A 16,041-nucleotide genomic window follows, 5' to 3' on the forward strand; every position below is an offset into this window, starting at 1 on the left:
CGTGGATTCTTGGCTACTTGATTAGGCATTTCCAACGCTCAAATGAGATAATTTATGGGGCATTTTTTTGCCCATTGCCATCATGATGATGGCTTACGAAGCAAGTCCCATGTTCGTTTGTTTCACTTGGATACCGCAATTGTTTGCCGGCTTCATCCTATGATCCTCTTATCTTTCCTCCCCGAACCCTACCGCCTCTCCCTCTCTTCCCCCATGTCCTAACCGTAGAACCGGGACGGCACCCCGGCGAGAGCCCGACCTTAATTGGCTCCAATGAGGTGGAGCGGGGCGTCGAGTACGAGACAGGTGACTTCTTTCGCCGCGAGAGCGCCGTTCAGCCGCGATCTCGGCGTCCTCGCCGCCGCCCTCCACCGGTGGGCCCTCGGCCGCGGCATCCGCGTCCTCGATGCCATTTGCGGTTGGGGTGTCCGCACCCTCTCCTACCACTCCAGGCGGCGCCCCTTCGTGTGGGCCAACGACGCCTTCGATGGCTGCCGGGGCCTCATCCTTTCCAACCTCTCCGGAGAGGTTAGGGTTTCGCCGGAAGGGGAGTGGAGGTGGGTGGTCATGCATTGGAATGCGAGTAAGGAGCTGGTGGAGTGTCATCTCCAATGGAACTTCTTTGATTTGGTGGACATCGACTCGCTTGGGAGCGAATCGTTGTTCATGAGGTTGGCCATTGCTGCAGTCAAGGTCGGAGGGTTGTTGTACATCACGTCGACCACGAATCATCAGTAAGTGCAGAACGATTTGATAGATGTAAAGTACTTATGGAGTTGGATTTTGGTAGATACTGTCTGAAGTTGTGTGTGATTTTGTCAAAATGGGTGCTACTTGTGAGTTTTCTTTTTGAATTTATGCTTGTTTTCATGAGTTTGTAGTGTTCCAATTCATTCCATTGGTTATTATGTTTGATTATGTCAGATGTCATGTTCTTTGCTAAAGTTTTGGGTAATACGTGATTATGGCTACAATAATATTCAGTTGATCTGGGCATTGCCTTGAAACAGATATTAAACCTTTGAACGGGTAAAAACATTTTAGGAGCAAAAGAAGTTAGATGATTAATCGGGGGGTGTCGCATGCTATGGTTGACTTTGCTGAAAATGGAAAAAGTTTGGATTTTTGGTAGCATGATGAGAGGATACTTTATGAACCATACAGATTGATGCGGTGAATGTTATTCTCCTTTTATCATCCGATACTTTTAATTTGATACATTGATTGGCTTCTAGTGAAGATTATAGGATTTGAGTATTGAAATTAGATGATTTATTTGGCATGTACAGGCTTTCGCCAATAGAGAAAGGTGAACTTGGAAGCAAATATCAAAAAAAATGAATACATAAATAATAGATAAGTCATCACCAATCAAGAGAGCGGAAGTTACTTAGAGAAGATGGAAATGGATATTTTGTAAGAGAACTAGAAGATAAGAAAGTGGAGAGAGATATTTTGAAATGAATTGTAGTTTAGTTTTCAGCTCATAAATTAAGATTTTGAAACAACACAGAAAGTCGAGTCGTAATGATGAATTTCCATAATCCAACCTACAGCCAAACTTAAGATAAGTGTCTAAATTCATATTAAGGCTTTTAAAGAGATTAGTCATCAAAACTACTCTAGGAAGGACTTCAACGAATATACGAAAAAGTTGGACTTCACATTTTTTGTAGTCTTTTCCTAGTTGGGTTGATAACTTTATGACATGGAACATGGAACATTATCCAATTTGAGCCAATCCTAGTGCGCATTGAAAGCCCAAAGTTGTTAACTTCGTTGACAAAAAAAATGACAAAAGGTATTTTCTCTGAATAAAAGAAAAGGTATGATCATATGTCAGTATGCCCACAACTTTTCTGATATGTTTCATTCATGGCATCCTGGCTAAAACTAAAACCATCTTCCATTTGTCTGCAAATCATTTACAGTTCCTTTTTTCCCGGCAGTGTAGGATTGTTTGTCTACCATCTCTTTGTATGCTCTACAGTCTGCTGGTTTGTTGTATAACTGATGGTCCCCTATATTTGGTTCTTTTCTATCTCCCATTGTTTTTGTAACCTTCTCTTCTTTTCTAGTTCCTTGGCTTCATATGGAGGATTTGTTCACTTGATGCCATATTTGAATGAGATTGGTTTACAAATGCTTACAGATGCTGCTTATTGAGAAGAAGCTGCTTTAGGCTTTCATTTATTGCCGCTTTCTCATACTATGCATATCATGGACCCATATTCAAAGTAGTGCTGGAAGTGGCTCGCTGAAAGCTCCATGAGAACAGGTGAGGCTTCATACCTGACTTTTCTTTAACCCTGAATTCTGCAATTCTTCAAAGTAACATTACATCATATTGCCTTTTTCTTTGCAGCCGGTATAGTTTCAAAAGGTACTGCAATCAGCACTAGGGGTACGTTTTCTGAAAACCAAGCAACAAATTGAAGTCTCAAGTGATTGGGAATCGGAACATAATTTGAGATCATGAATGATAAAGTATGTCGATATGTTACAAAAAATGATCATATTTCATTCTTGTATTTTTGGCAAATTTCTACTCTAGTTCATCTTCGATGTCTTTATAAAATTAATGTTTCATGGGTGATGCGGCAAACAAAAGCAACACATTTTGGCAGCATTACAAACTCTCCTCTCTCTCTCTATCTATCTATCTATCTCTATCTTGTCCTCAGCCTCGGGCGAAAAAGAAGTGAAAATAGAAAAAAGAAAAAATTAATGCATTCACCTCAGATAGGACCAAACCCGCAAAGTGATATGTGGGGTCCACTTGGCCCTGCCTGCAGCTGTTCCAGAAATGGGTGTGTTAAGTATACTTCATTTGTATAAATCGAAACAACTAAAGTTATGTGATGTCTTTATTTTTGAGTTAATTAGACATTCTTGAAAATCAGTTAGATGAGATTTACATAACTTGAAATTAATTTAATGATCTTATCAGATGAAATTGTCAGATATGAATGGTAAGTTTTGGAAAGAGCTGTATTCTTGACTGTCCTCCTGTGTTAGTAAACTATGTTGAGAGTTTCCTATGATGCATGTCTATATGCTTTCTTTTTATCAATTGGTCTGTATTTCTAAGAATTACAATATTGTCATGTGGCTTGCGGGCTTTTCAGTTTCAGAAAGGTGATAATGTTTCACCAGGTTGCCTCTTGACTGATTGTTGCTTGTTTTTCTTCACCAGGTTTCCAGTACTGCTGCTTTCTCTTGCCCCCTCTGGAGTGGCCCGCTTCATGAGGCTGCTTGTTTAACGGAAATGTTAAAATTAGCTGGAGAGTGGGGATGAGTGTATACTAAACAGAAAGACGTTCATTTAGAGAAACTTGTAAATCAAATGATCGACGAAAGTGATCCTCAACTCCCTCCTGGATGGATCAAACTTGATGAAGTCATTCACAATGCTATATCCTTCAATTTCCCTTTTCTGGATGTAGATTTCTTCTACAAAATATACATTTTTTTTTTGTTGTTGTTGACGCCCTGACTCTTCAATATCTTCAACATGGATCTCTCTCCTTATTTACAGATTGCTATCCAAGCAAAAAATAAATTCTTCTCGTGTCAGTAACCTGATCAGTATTTTACAGAAGGTACTTCTTTTCTTTTTGTTTGATTGCGTGCCATGTAGGCTTGACGAACTCTCACTTAGGGATATATTGTTGGAGACAATTTTTTTCAAGACACATGATTTGCTACATGCATCACACACCAGCCTTGCTCTACTATGGTTATGTTCTTACAGTTTCAGGCATGTCCTAGGCTGACTCTTTTTACTACATTGTAACATCCTTGCTGTCCCAAGGTCTGGAATGAGCTCATTGGAATGCCTCATTGTTAAATGAGTATGAAGCTACACCCTGGATTCTGGACCAATCAGGTTGGACAGAACATCGGGGGAGCAAAATAGTATGGTATCAGCTGCAGCAATGGGGATCGGTTGGAAAAGAGACCAGGAGGAAAACCCATGGGACCCCATACGGTAATGGCTAAAGTGGGCGTAATTTATGCAGAGGAATTTACAAGTGTACAAGTCTAATGACAGCAGAATACGCTTTCTGATTAATGTGCGACAGTCCTATAATCCTGAAAGGACGATATCATAGTGCAGATCCGACACAGGTAACTACATGTATTGAAAATTGTAGGACTACCAACTGTTATGCTGCTGCAGGGGAGGCGGGGTTCCGCTGCCATGCTTTTCTTACAGAAAACCAAGCACCAGGTCCCATCCTTAGAACTCTCAGGCAAGACAAACTTACATGTAGAAAGTTATCAGCTGCCCGTATCACTGATTGTTCTCTGTCATCCTTGCCGTTGGGACACCAGATCCTGTCCTCTCAACTCACATGCAAGACAGACTTCTAACCTTGCAGATGCATGTAGAAAAGAATCAACGGTCCATATCACTGATTGTTATCTTGTGATGCATGCGACGGTTTCACGCAAGGCAGTCTTATTACTAACAGAGATGAGCTGCCAACTTATACACATGACCTGAATAGCTGTGCCAGAGACTAGAAACAGTCAGAGCGTGTTGAAGGTCAGGGGCGTTTAACGCAGACAATGCTGCTTTCATACAAGGGATACAACGTAAACAAGCTTCTATGACAGGAAAGGCCCATCTTATTCGATACAGGAGTCTTCTCATGGTAAAACACAAAAGGAGAACGACACATGAAAGCTCATGTTACAGAACAAAGAGCACACATTTAGGCAATCTCTTTCTCATAGACTTCACTAGCATATTTCCAGTTCATGATCTTCCATATGTTCTTCAGATACTCTGGTCTTGCATTTTTGTACTGCACCGAATGAAAAGATAAGCAGAGTAAGGAGCATGCTGGCACTAACTTTTAAGATTTATCAAAATATTGCCAAGAAAAAAATAAGATGCGATTAAGTTGTTAATAAGCATACCAAAAGCTCATGACAACAAATTCCAGACATAGATCATGCATGTGCATAGCATTCCATCAAGGCAAAGATATGAACCCGGTCAACAAGCAAATGCATATGACAATCAAAGGAATCCCTGAGGATGCTGTAGCCCTTTTCCGCCCATACCAAGGTTTAACGTTGTCCCCAGTTTCAGCCCCGCCCCCCAAAAAATGAATACAAACAGCATGAGTTCTAGCCAGCTTCGGAGATTCCAGTCAGCACAAGCATATAGGAATTTCACAAGGCTGGATACAAATCATACTAATTGTTCATGAATGTTGGGTTTCATGGTAAATTAATGTTTTAAGTTTACACAACCAAGATCAATAAACCTTGATTAGATCAAATTAGAGTCACAAAATAATCAACACATAGAAAATAGGATTATATTTGAGGTTTGCTAGACCCACTCACTTGTAGGCGAGAGAAGTTGATGCACGTGCATAGGAGGCCATACAACCTTCAAAATTTGCTTTAAGTTTTTTGACTACCCAAACCTGTTAACGATGCCCAGCTAAACATTTTCCTCGATGATGAAAAGAGTTCTAGCAAATGGATGGCGAATATCTCACCCTGGCCACTGGCTGACACATGCTTACAATTAATATAATACAAGCAAAAGGCATGCGCGATGCACATGAGAAAAAAAATAAAACTCAAGAGAAAAACCAAAAGAGAGAAAGGGAGAGGGAGTTACCAAATCCACATTCTCTCTTTGGAATTTACTGTGCTAATGGATTAAGAAATTTATACTCTCTCCTCTTACATTAGAGACATAAATAGATACTTTGCAACTCTATAGCATTCTCTCGATCTTTTTTTAGCTTCCTTTTTTTTTGCTGCTTTTTTTTTTTTTTTTTTGAGAGGGGGGGGGGGGGGGGGGGGTGTGGGCAACTAAAGCAGAAACTATGAAAGCTACCAATATCAACACTCATTTGGCTTGACCAAAACTACAATAGAATTTTCTAAACATTGACCAAAACATATCACTGCATGTACAATGAGATCCATTGGAAAATCATGAACAAGAACAAAGTGCAACGTCTGTACATACAACTGCCTCAGCGTAAGTAAGAAGGATCAAAAGAACTGCCAAAATGCTTGACAAGTTATTGGACTCACAGCAATACATTCTTGATCCCTTCATAGCATGTCGAAGAAAGAGTTGTAAAAAAAGCTAGAATACTTCTCAACTTACAACCATATATTGCCTTGTTTCTTCATGACACTCTTGCACTATGTTAGCATACCTTACACTAGTTGACGACTCATAAAAATCAACCTCTTAACAATCAAAAATTTTTGGACAAGCCAAGTCAGCACCACAGTGAAATAACTAGAACTTTTTAATATTAACTTGGTAAGGCTACAAAATCTGCTCTATTCTTGCCTAAGACCTTGTAGTTTTGCTTACCATACTGCAATTCGATGGGAAAAGGCTTGCATGCTGATGATGAGGTTCTTGTTGCTTTTACACATACAGCATGGGTTGACATGGGCACAAGCTTATTAGCAATCTCATTATAGCCCTCTCACCAGAGAGGAAGAAAAAGTGGAATGCTACTCTTCCTCCTATTCACTCTCTGACTTGCAATATTGGAAGGTCATGTGGTATATTTTTCACCATTCACCTCTAATGGTGAAACATTGAGGTAATGGGTCAATTTTAGTCAGTCACATACAGCATAAGACAAATCCAAGGCAAAAATCTCGACTCATACCCAACCTATTCTGTTAAAGGGATTAGATCAGATTAATGATGAGGCACATTCTATGAGCAACCCAACTTTTAAACTATTTTCACTCAAGTCCGATCAAGTCTTCCAGTTGGATGCAGCTTCAAGCCCCACAGGTAACTCAGTTTGAGGATCCTGATTATTTTTAGGAATCTGGACTGCAAGTTTAATGGTTCCATTCTAACCAAGACTACATCAGGAGCAGGACTATAAACTTGACTTGCTACAGTAAATTATATTCCATTATTGCAATTTTGAACAAATGTGCATTCAAGATACTAGCTTGATAAGCTAGTTCTTTGTTAAAACAATAAGGTCCATCCAATATCTAAGTTCTACACCCATTTCCTCCCACCAACTATTAGTTATTAGAGCCAATTGTATTCCTGTGACAAAATCATTTTTCAACTCCTCCTAGGCTTCTTTGTCTTCTTTTTTTCTTTTTTTCCTGAAAGTTATCCAGTTCATGACATAGTTATGAGTGTGCACACTTGCACATGCACTCACCACCATACACATATTCATGAAAAAAAATCAAACACTAATTCCATTTATAACCAAAAATTCAAAAGGTGCATTATTTACCTGAAGGTAGTATGCATGTTCCCACACATCTATACCAAGCAAAGGAACCAAATTTGCACCTTTAGTGACTAGTGGATCCTGTGCAAAGCATTAGTTAGCCACCATTTGTTGCATATGGTGATGAAATAATACAATATGAATAATATAATATGAATAAACTAGATAGAAAAGAAGGTCAAGTGACTGTAAGCTTATGACAGATGCAAGAGTTCCAACAAATATGCATACTAGTGCATGCTAAAGATAATTTTTTCAATGGAACGAACATTTCATATGAACAAGGAATTACAACGTAAATGACATGGTGATTCCAGATATATAATACCTATAACTGAACGAAAAGGTTTAACTAGTCATGACAACTACAGACATGCAGCAACAGTCCAATCAAAGAAGCTATTAATTTTGGGATCTCAATGAGAATAACCAGATAACCAAAAACTTATCTCACATGAATTTTGAATTAGAATAGGAAAAATGTAACCCACCCTTGGTAGCAAATCAGAAATTAAAGTGGCATTCTTTTAATAAAAATTATTTATATGCCGGAGAGAACTTTTTCTCCAAGAAAAAGGGAAAAATGTCAGATAGAATTGCTTATATGTATCACCCTTGGGATAACCAAGTCCCCAGAATATTTTGCCCAAATTGGTGGCCCAGGAGCCTCAAGCTCACTCTGTTCTCATGAACTGCATGTTTGTGTGCATTTCTGTGTTCACGCGTGTGGTGGTGAGGCATGGGGTGGTCCCAACATCCACCCAGGTGATGTTAAATGGCAAATACTTCATTTGCATTATTCTTTCTGCAATACTTATAGCATAAAAATTATCAATGCACTCATCATTTGATGGGAATTTTGTTATTCTTCATATCTTCTTATTTTTCAAATTATATGAAATTCAATTTCAATGATGAATTATTCATCTGATTTTTAAAAACTATACAGAATGTGAAAAAATACAGCATAACCATTGGCTCCCAATGCTTTGACAAACTCTCACATAACCACTGATGATTACTCCTAGGTAGGATTCTCAACCTCCACCCTCCAAAAACATATGGGTTCATCCAATAGGATTTCTCCAGCTCATTCATTTTTTTTTCTTTTGTACATTTGATCACGGTAACAACATTAGTCCATCTGTTATTTAATCACAGAATCCAAGATTCAGAACAAAGAAATGAGCCTTGCAATCTACATATCATTATGCAAATGTCATCGGTCAACAAATCACAAACTGACCAAATAAATGAATGACTATGACCAATTAAGGAATAGAAGACAAAATTCCATTTTCTAATTTTCAGCATAAAATGTTCATGATGTTGATACAATACATTTGACATCAATCAATCAATCATGAACAGTTGCATCTTGTTCATCGTGACGTGTGACAAGATCATGCAGGTATTCTTATTTATTCATCTACCTCGACAGCAGTTTGAAACATTTATAAGTGCATGTATTCATGCTCCAATGAATTGTGTTCCACCGATCATGGAAACCTATTAGTTTATCAGCTTCTTCTGTTCAACATTATTCTCACAAATTTCTAACTAATTTCAGCACTCTCACCTTCTTTATTTTGGTGGTTTACAAAATTCTCTGCATGAAATTTGCTTTCCCTAAAACCAACTAGCTACATAGGTTTCATGGCAAGCTCTTCTCTTGCCTAAATTTACCTTGGCTAGGAATTTAGCACCAATTGTAGAGGGTCAAAACGAAGCTGACAATGGGAAGTAAAACCTGTTCGGTCTGTTGAGCATGTTCAACTTTGAATAATGCACAGCAGCCAGCCCATAGCCAAAGGCTTAACACAAAAGGTCAAAATGATGGAATACTGTCGAGTATGGGCGAAGTATTTGCAGAAAATGAAAAACATGAATATGACACAATATATCCATTCTATGCATTTTCGTTAGGGATCTATATCAGAGCATCCTTTGTCTTTCATCTCTACTAATTCTCATTGTAACAATCATCTCAGGCTACTCCCTTTTTGGCTTATATTTAGAGAACACTTTCCTCTAATCACTGTAAAACAAATTTAGCAGTACATGTAAAGCTCCATGGTCATAATAAACAATAAACCAATAAACTCCAGACTGCAGTTAATTTCAGTTCAGACAAATCAAATGAGTTAATAAACACTACAAAGTTTACCTGATTTGCAGTTGTTTCAACTTTGAGCTTTTTCATCTCCTTATCCAGAGCAAGCCACTAACAAGAGATCAGACAAAGTAAAGAAACGATAAGGCATCCAGTATGCCCCAAAAGGTAGACCCAGTATGTCAATTAAGTAAAACAAGTAATACTCTAACGGGCTAGAGAAGCTCACCACCCATCCAGATCCCTGTAAAGCTGCACCTTCTGCATTCATCTTTTGCACCAAAGCGTCCAATGAACCAAAGTCCGTATCAATGGCCCAACCAAGTGTGCTATGAGGAGGCTCACCACCACCCTCCTGTAGGATATTTTTGTAAGAACAGAAACAAGATCACAGAGACCAAAGACAAGATGATCCAATAAATGAGAAAACTGCAGAACTGGTGGATGGTGGAGAAAACACATACATTAAGAGGCTTGAGATTTTTCCAGAAGATTGAATGGTTGATATGGCCTGCAAAGTATAAATTTGTTGAAATAGCTCGGGCTAGGACATATCAGAAGTCTGCATCTTTCTAATTTTCAGTAACATGACACTGAAAGGTGCTCAAAGTGTGAATCTTAGAGGAGATATCCAACATATTAAAAGGTAAGAAAGCAAACCACTTTAATTGGTAACTTCCGGAAAAAAAAATAAACGTCTAGTAGTATCTGCTAGAGCTTATTAACTCACCCCTGCTGTGTAGCACATACATCTTGAAGTATAATAATAGAAATCATGACATTGCTTCAAAATGCAAAAGCAATATGGTGAAACTGACTGTGATACAACTAGAGATTCATCTTAAGAGACCAGCTTATCTTCTATTGCATATGCGCTCGAGACGTTGAAAGCATTAATTAGAATAGTATAACTAATCTAGTTAAAAAAGAAAAGTAACTGAATTATTTTATTAAAAAAAAGCAGATAAAAGCTCAAATTGAGGAAGAATCCCAAATCAGCTTATAAAATTGAGAAACGAATGCTAAATCTATAACGCAATCAAGCGAATCGGAGCTGGAAACCCTCGAAAACTGAATCAAGAAACCCTGAAACCCGATCAAACGATCCAAAGATTTCGCATTTCACCCAAATTCTAATCCGAAAAACAACAAATTAACAGAAAATGATGAAAAATAATGGAAGATCACGGACCTCCACCATTGAATTTGATGGCACTCTGGAGGTGGGCGACCTTGGAGGAGTCCCCCTTGGCCATGGCCTCCTCGAGCTGCTCGAGGGCCTTGTTGAAGTTGGTGATGTACGTCTGGTGGTGCTTCTGGTGGTGGAGCTTCATGATCTCGCCGCTGATGGCGGGTTCGAGGGCGCCGTAGTCGTAAGGGAGGTCCGGCAGCGAGAAGGTCACCAGGCCCCGGGCGTGGCGGAGCCCCGACCCCGTCCTCGGCGCGGAGGCGCCGGCGGCGGCGCGGGGACCAAGCACTAGCCCTAGGGTTAAGGTTTTCTTGCCGGCGATGGCACGGAGAGCCATGGAGACAGAGGGTAATGGAAGAAGAGAGCAGGTGTTCGGAGGCGGAAGATGGGAGATGGGAGGCGGCCGCCGAGGTATTTTATAGCGCCGAGTAGCAGTGGATTCAACGGTTAGCCCGAATTCGGATGAAAAATTACGGCATTGCCACTATAGGCAGTTTTAGCTATTCTAGGTGCGGGTCGGCAATTGAAACGTCTCCTAGGAGCTTTCTCAAACTCAATTCCACAAAATATATTTTCTCAAGATCGTATTGAATTTGTGATCAAAAATACTAATTTCAGACTGATCATAATAGAGAGGAGCCGACCCTATCATATCTCAGTTCTTGAGAAGGGATTACTTTTATGTGCATGTTAAATTGAGAACTAAGCGTATTAATTTGGAGAGTGACTTGGCAACTCAGATGGATTTAAGAATATGTGAGAATAGGAGATGAGCATCTGCTACTACAGAACATTAGAGATCCCTTGAAGAATTGTGTGGTTGTCTATTTTGCTCATGCTTACCGTAAAGCGAACAGTGCAGTTGATTGAATTATCGTCGTATACTACTTCGGGAGGTAGATTTATGAGAGCTACGAGTCTACTCCACCTCTTTTTTGTTATTTTATTTTTCTGATTTTTTTAGATATATTCATACCAAAAAAGGTATGATATATCCGTCTCAACCCAAAAATAACCATGGTGCAGCCAGAGTGTTTGTATGTTTGAGTCCATCATTTCAACAGCCTTATTTGAGGACGAATATGACTGCTCTTGCACTTGAATGAGAATCTCAAATTTGATCACGCTTCCATTGCGTAGTGGATCAAAACTAGAATGATAGATACAATATTGGCGTGAATTTGGATTAGAACTTCAGATAATTTTCGTGTCCAATTAAAATTTGGGATGGATGGGAAAAGAAACATGGGCTTGAAAGTTAGTTTAGCTGACAAAACATCAGATCACTGCGTTTAGTAAATTTGTACTTCACCGCATATAACCATAACTCAATGTGAAATCTAAACCTGCAGCTGCAGTTCGGGCCCACCCCTCTAAATCACGTAGTTATCAGTAGTTCAAGATATAAGGTGTTTGATTTCGGACGGTGCCGTCTCTTGCCACCTTAGACAAGAAGTGGGGGTTTGATTTCGCATGGCATCGGCCCTCACTTTGATCCCTCCCAATTATATTGAGCCTCGGTTTCCGCAAGATTGGCTTGGTTTAGTTTGAAATCTCTTTTTGGGGTGGGTGGGGCTCAAGTCGTATGTGTGTGAGTGTGTGTGTGTGTGTGTGAGAGAGAGAGAGAGAGAGAGAGAGAGTGAGATGTAAGATGTTTCTTCTTAGGAGAAGATAAGGCTAGACATTCTTCTTATTTCATAAGAGGTTAGATCTAGAAAAGACATATGACTAATGTTTTTTGTAGGTAAATGTAAGTGGATCCATAGGCTTGGAATAGGGCTGAAATTGGATCCAATACGGATAGGATCCGAGTATATCTATATCCATATTTATTTTATTTGACAAATATAAAAATGAATACGGATGTTAATCGGATGCAAAAATTCATATCTATATTATTTTAAACGAATATAGATATAAATTGAATACTGAAAGTATGTACATGTGCATATATATATATATATATATATATATATATATATATATATATATATATATATATATATATATAAGTCGAATAGCTAAATTAAGGATAGTACTAAGTGAATGGTAAATCAAGCTAATGACATATTAATATGATTATTTATTTTTTTAAAAAATTCATAAGTGCTATATAAAATTAAATAGAATTATAAATAAATTAGATATTCGGATACAGAATGAATAATTATCTATCTATTTTTTTATATAGATACGGATATCAGGGTGCTCAAATTTTTATTCACATACAAATAAACTTAGATACGAAAACAAAATTAGACGGATATTATTCGATTTACTTCCATTCTTGGCTTGAAACTAGGTAAGGTTCTAAAGGCGGTGGCTCCAACCCTTCTTTTACGGAACTTTGAAGAAAGCATCAGAGGTGATCAGCTAGCCCATTGTAACAAGAAAGACAACGGGCTGCTGCGGTCACTTGTAAGCAAGAGAAGGTGATGCAAATCGGCATTTGGTGGTCATTTTGCTGAAGACGTAGTTGAAGTGGGAGTCCCTGTGGGAGAACTAGAGAAGTTGAGTGTCATAGTTGATTATGGTGTCTCCTCTTAATTTGGGACAAATAAAGTGAAGTGCTTATATTAGTAAAAAATGGTGTTTGGTAAAATTTTCGGAAAACTATTTCAGTTTTTGCGGGAAGCTGAAAACAGCTTGTGGAGAGAAGCTCCAATTTGGAGCTTTCCGTAAATGTTGTTTTCAGTTTTGTCGAAAAGCTGTTTTTTGAACCAAAATACCCTCATTTAAATCTCACTTTTTTTCTCCAAAATCCTTATCTTAGCTCTTCCTCTCTCACCCATCCCCTCCCTCTCCCTCTTTATCTTCTTCTTTCTCTCAACGCGCCGCCTCTATCCTTCTTCCTCTTCTTTTTTTTTTGTTTTGGGAGCTCGTGGCTGCCCACGGTGGTAGCCACCATGTCGGCCACCACCTATGGCCGGTGACCCCTCTATATTTCAATGAAATAAAATAATAAATAAATAAATAACTAAATAAAATAAATAAAAAGAAAAATAATGAGTGACTGGCAAATAATCTGATCTAAATAAATAAATAAATAAAAATATTAGTAATTATTTAACCAATTTTATCACCTAGCTAGAAAATTTGTTAGAGAGATAAATGGTCATTAGAAGGATGAAAAATTAATTTACACTAATAATTATAATATTTTATATATTTATTATTATATTATACTATAAATATAATATTATATTACATTATATTATAATACATTGATACGTTATGTTAAATAATTTAATATTATATTAAATTATTATTCTATAATACATAATATTATAGTACTATATTATAATAATATTATATTACATTACATTAATATTATACTATATTATATATTTATGTATTAATGCATATTATATTTTATTATGCTCTGTTGTATAATGCTGATAATGTTCTTTATGGTCATTTTGTCACATAAAAGTAATTTCTCAGTTTGTTTACTAAATACATGTTAAAATGCTACAGCATTTTAGAAATATAGTTACCAAACAGCAAACAGCTTTTTATAAACGCTCTGCTTCAGATAGCTCTACTTCCGACAGCTTTACTTCCCAAAGCTCTACTACTAACAACTCCCTCAAACAGGGCCTTATTTCCACTTGTACATGATATATGTGATAGTGGTCCACCCTCGAGGATGAACATATCAATACAGGGACTTACAATTTAACCCACTTTCCTATGCATGATAAGGGTTTAACATAGCTTTTAGCATTTGGACCTAAACACTATAAGTGCACTGAGCCCTTATGACAAAGTTCTTCATGGATTGCATGCATGGTTTTTTACTTGCATTTTGTGAAGATATTAGGAGCAAAATATTTCTAGTCTAGTGAACTGAATCTTCTTCTTCTTCTTCTTCTTCTTTTTTGTTGCGACTGGGAAATCTGAATGTTTATTAGAATAAGGCTAATGTTTAGTCCAACTGACCAACCAGTGTTCTTATGGCAATGGCAATGCTAAAAGTTTTGACCAAAAAGATGGAAACTGCTTTATCAGAATCAGTTGCAACTTACTCCCAATCCTATATGATACTTGATGTGGCCTAATTTTGGAGAGCGTTTGGTTCGTGATCTGAATTAGAATAGATTGGAATGAGAATCGAAAATAGCTATATCCTTCGACATATTTAGTTTGTGATTAGAATCGAAATTAGAATCAAAATGAAATTTGAATATTTGAAAAAAATAAAAATTGGGTTTTGAAGAATTCGGGTATTTCCGTTCCTTCTTGAAATCAGAATAAAAATAGTACCACTTTCAACCAAATAGATAGAATGAGAATCACTTATTTTCGATTCCATTTAAGATTAGAGCTCTTTCTAACCAAACATATTGGGTCCTTTGGGGTCAATCCTTATTAATATGAGTATCCTCAAATTAATGATGGTGACATGCTTGTCATAGAGCCCAGCATGCTCCTGTGCGATTGAGTTTTTTTATTTTTGTGGTACGAGGTCTTTTTACGTTCGGAACATGGGCACCGTGACTTGTGAGATTCCAAAAGGTGGGCCCACTTGGTTGTAGGAGCAGTGAAGCTTAGGCCAGTTGTTTAATCACCCGACCCAGAGAGAGAGAGAGAGAGATGCCACTTAATTTAAAGGTGCATTAGCAGACAAAACCAAAAAAGAGAAGAAAAAAAAAATTTAAGGTAAGGCCGAACCAAACAATATGGACAAAGATAATACGAACTACTGGGATAATGTTTATGTATTTCAAGTGGTATGATACTGTAACGAGGAGCAGATACTGTATTTTAAAAGGCAAAAAAAGATACCCCCCTCATTTGGTGGAGTCGGGCGCCGTAGGCCGTAGCTGCGGTTGATAAAAGGAACAAGTTTTTATACTTAATTCTGCTACCATCAGAGAGAAACATAATATATTGTGCCGTGACAAAGGCTGGCCAAACATGAATGTGGGATTGAATTTTTTTTTACCTTCCCTTCTCTTTATGACGAAGAAAGCTAATACAGTGATTATCCACGCCGTTATATAGGAGAGTGGTTGAGTTCCAAGTTCCAACACAAACATTTATTGTATCACCTCCTTGATGCGATCGTGTGTCAGATTTAGTCGCGGCTTGTGCTTTTTTTTTTTTAATAGAAAGAGGAGCTTGATTATAAATACATTTCATAGTAAACTATATGAGTAGCCTGCATGCAGAGCCAAACCAACAATACCATATCTAAAGCTGTATCCTCTTCTCTTTTCAATTTCTTATTAAAACAAATGTAGAGAAACTTAGCAACTTGCATTTGTCTGAGGTTTTAGAGAAAGTGAACAAAGTACATTGTTTTAATATATAAATAAAAGTTAAAATTGTTTCCAAATAGGAAGGAGACCTGCAGCTTCTAACAAAGCATCACGTTGTTTTACATTAGAACAGGACTTGTTTAGATTGGCCCCCATTTCCAAGTAGAGATTGTTATCTAGCAAATGGATCTATAGGGTACTGCAATT

At 37.8% G+C, this 16,041-nt stretch overlaps 2 protein-coding genes across 5 annotated transcripts; one reads left to right on the top strand and one right to left on the bottom strand.

The window, feature by feature from the left end:
* Positions 1 to 185: 185 nt before the first annotated feature.
* Positions 186 to 3,570, top strand: LOC148702623 (uncharacterized). Of its 4 annotated transcripts, none has more exons than XR_015967820.2 (4): positions 719 to 734; positions 2,153 to 2,278; positions 2,366 to 2,487; positions 3,197 to 3,570. XR_015967820.2 is itself a non-coding variant. In XM_089924708.1 (2 exons), exons 1-2 carry the CDS (start codon positions 274 to 276, stop codon positions 3,261 to 3,263), a joined length of 528 nt encoding a protein of 175 aa, XP_089780834.1. In that variant the 5' UTR covers positions 186 to 273; the 3' UTR covers positions 3,264 to 3,513. The 4 variants fall into 4 exon arrangements, 1 of the variants encoding a protein (XP_089780834.1); XR_016396124.1 differs by having other exon boundaries at positions 2,366 to 2,404; XM_089924708.1 differs by lacking the exons at positions 2,153 to 2,278; positions 2,366 to 2,487 and having other exon boundaries at positions 186 to 734; positions 3,197 to 3,513.
* Positions 3,571 to 4,544: 974 nt separating this feature from the next.
* Positions 4,545 to 11,019, bottom strand: MSD1 (manganese superoxide dismutase 1). The gene is made up of 6 exons (XM_008784420.6): positions 10,574 to 11,019; positions 9,846 to 9,892; positions 9,611 to 9,736; positions 9,436 to 9,492; positions 7,272 to 7,349; positions 4,545 to 4,814 (listed from the first exon to the last, which is right to left on the bottom strand). The coding sequence occupies exons 1-6, from the start codon at positions 10,905 to 10,907 to the stop codon at positions 4,722 to 4,724; spliced, it is 735 nt and encodes a 244-aa protein (XP_008782642.4). The 5' UTR covers positions 10,908 to 11,019; the 3' UTR covers positions 4,545 to 4,721.
* Positions 11,020 to 16,041: the final 5,022 nt, after the last annotated feature.

This window comes from Phoenix dactylifera, chromosome 8, assembly GCF_051530095.1.
Source record: "Phoenix dactylifera cultivar Ajwa chromosome 8, Ajwa_hap1_PhDact_Kaust_v1.1, whole genome shotgun sequence".
In the NCBI taxonomy this organism is placed as follows: domain Eukaryota; kingdom Viridiplantae; phylum Streptophyta; class Magnoliopsida; order Arecales; family Arecaceae; genus Phoenix; species Phoenix dactylifera.

What these genes read in the sequence shown, in the direction of transcription:
- LOC148702623 (XM_089924708.1), top strand. Translation starts at nt 274, where the DNA reads ATGAGGTGGAGCGGGGCGTCGAGTACGAGACAGGTGACTTCTTTCGCC. An exon ending in ACGTCGACCACGAATCATCA is followed by an intron (nt 735 to 3,196) that starts GTAAGTGCAGAA and finishes TTTCTTCACCAG; the next exon opens with GTTTCCAGTACTGCTGCTTT.
- MSD1 (XM_008784420.6), bottom strand. Translation starts at nt 10,907, where the DNA reads ATGGCTCTCCGTGCCATCGCCGGCAAGAAAACCTTAACCCTAGGGCTA. An exon ending in AAAATCTCAAGCCTCTTAAT is followed by an intron (nt 9,737 to 9,845) that starts GTATGTGTTTTC and finishes AATATCCTACAG; the next exon opens with GAGGGTGGTGGTGAGCCTCC. An exon ending in TTGAAACAACTGCAAATCAG is followed by an intron (nt 7,350 to 9,435) that starts GTAAACTTTGTA and finishes TGCTTTGCACAG; the next exon opens with GATCCACTAGTCACTAAAGG.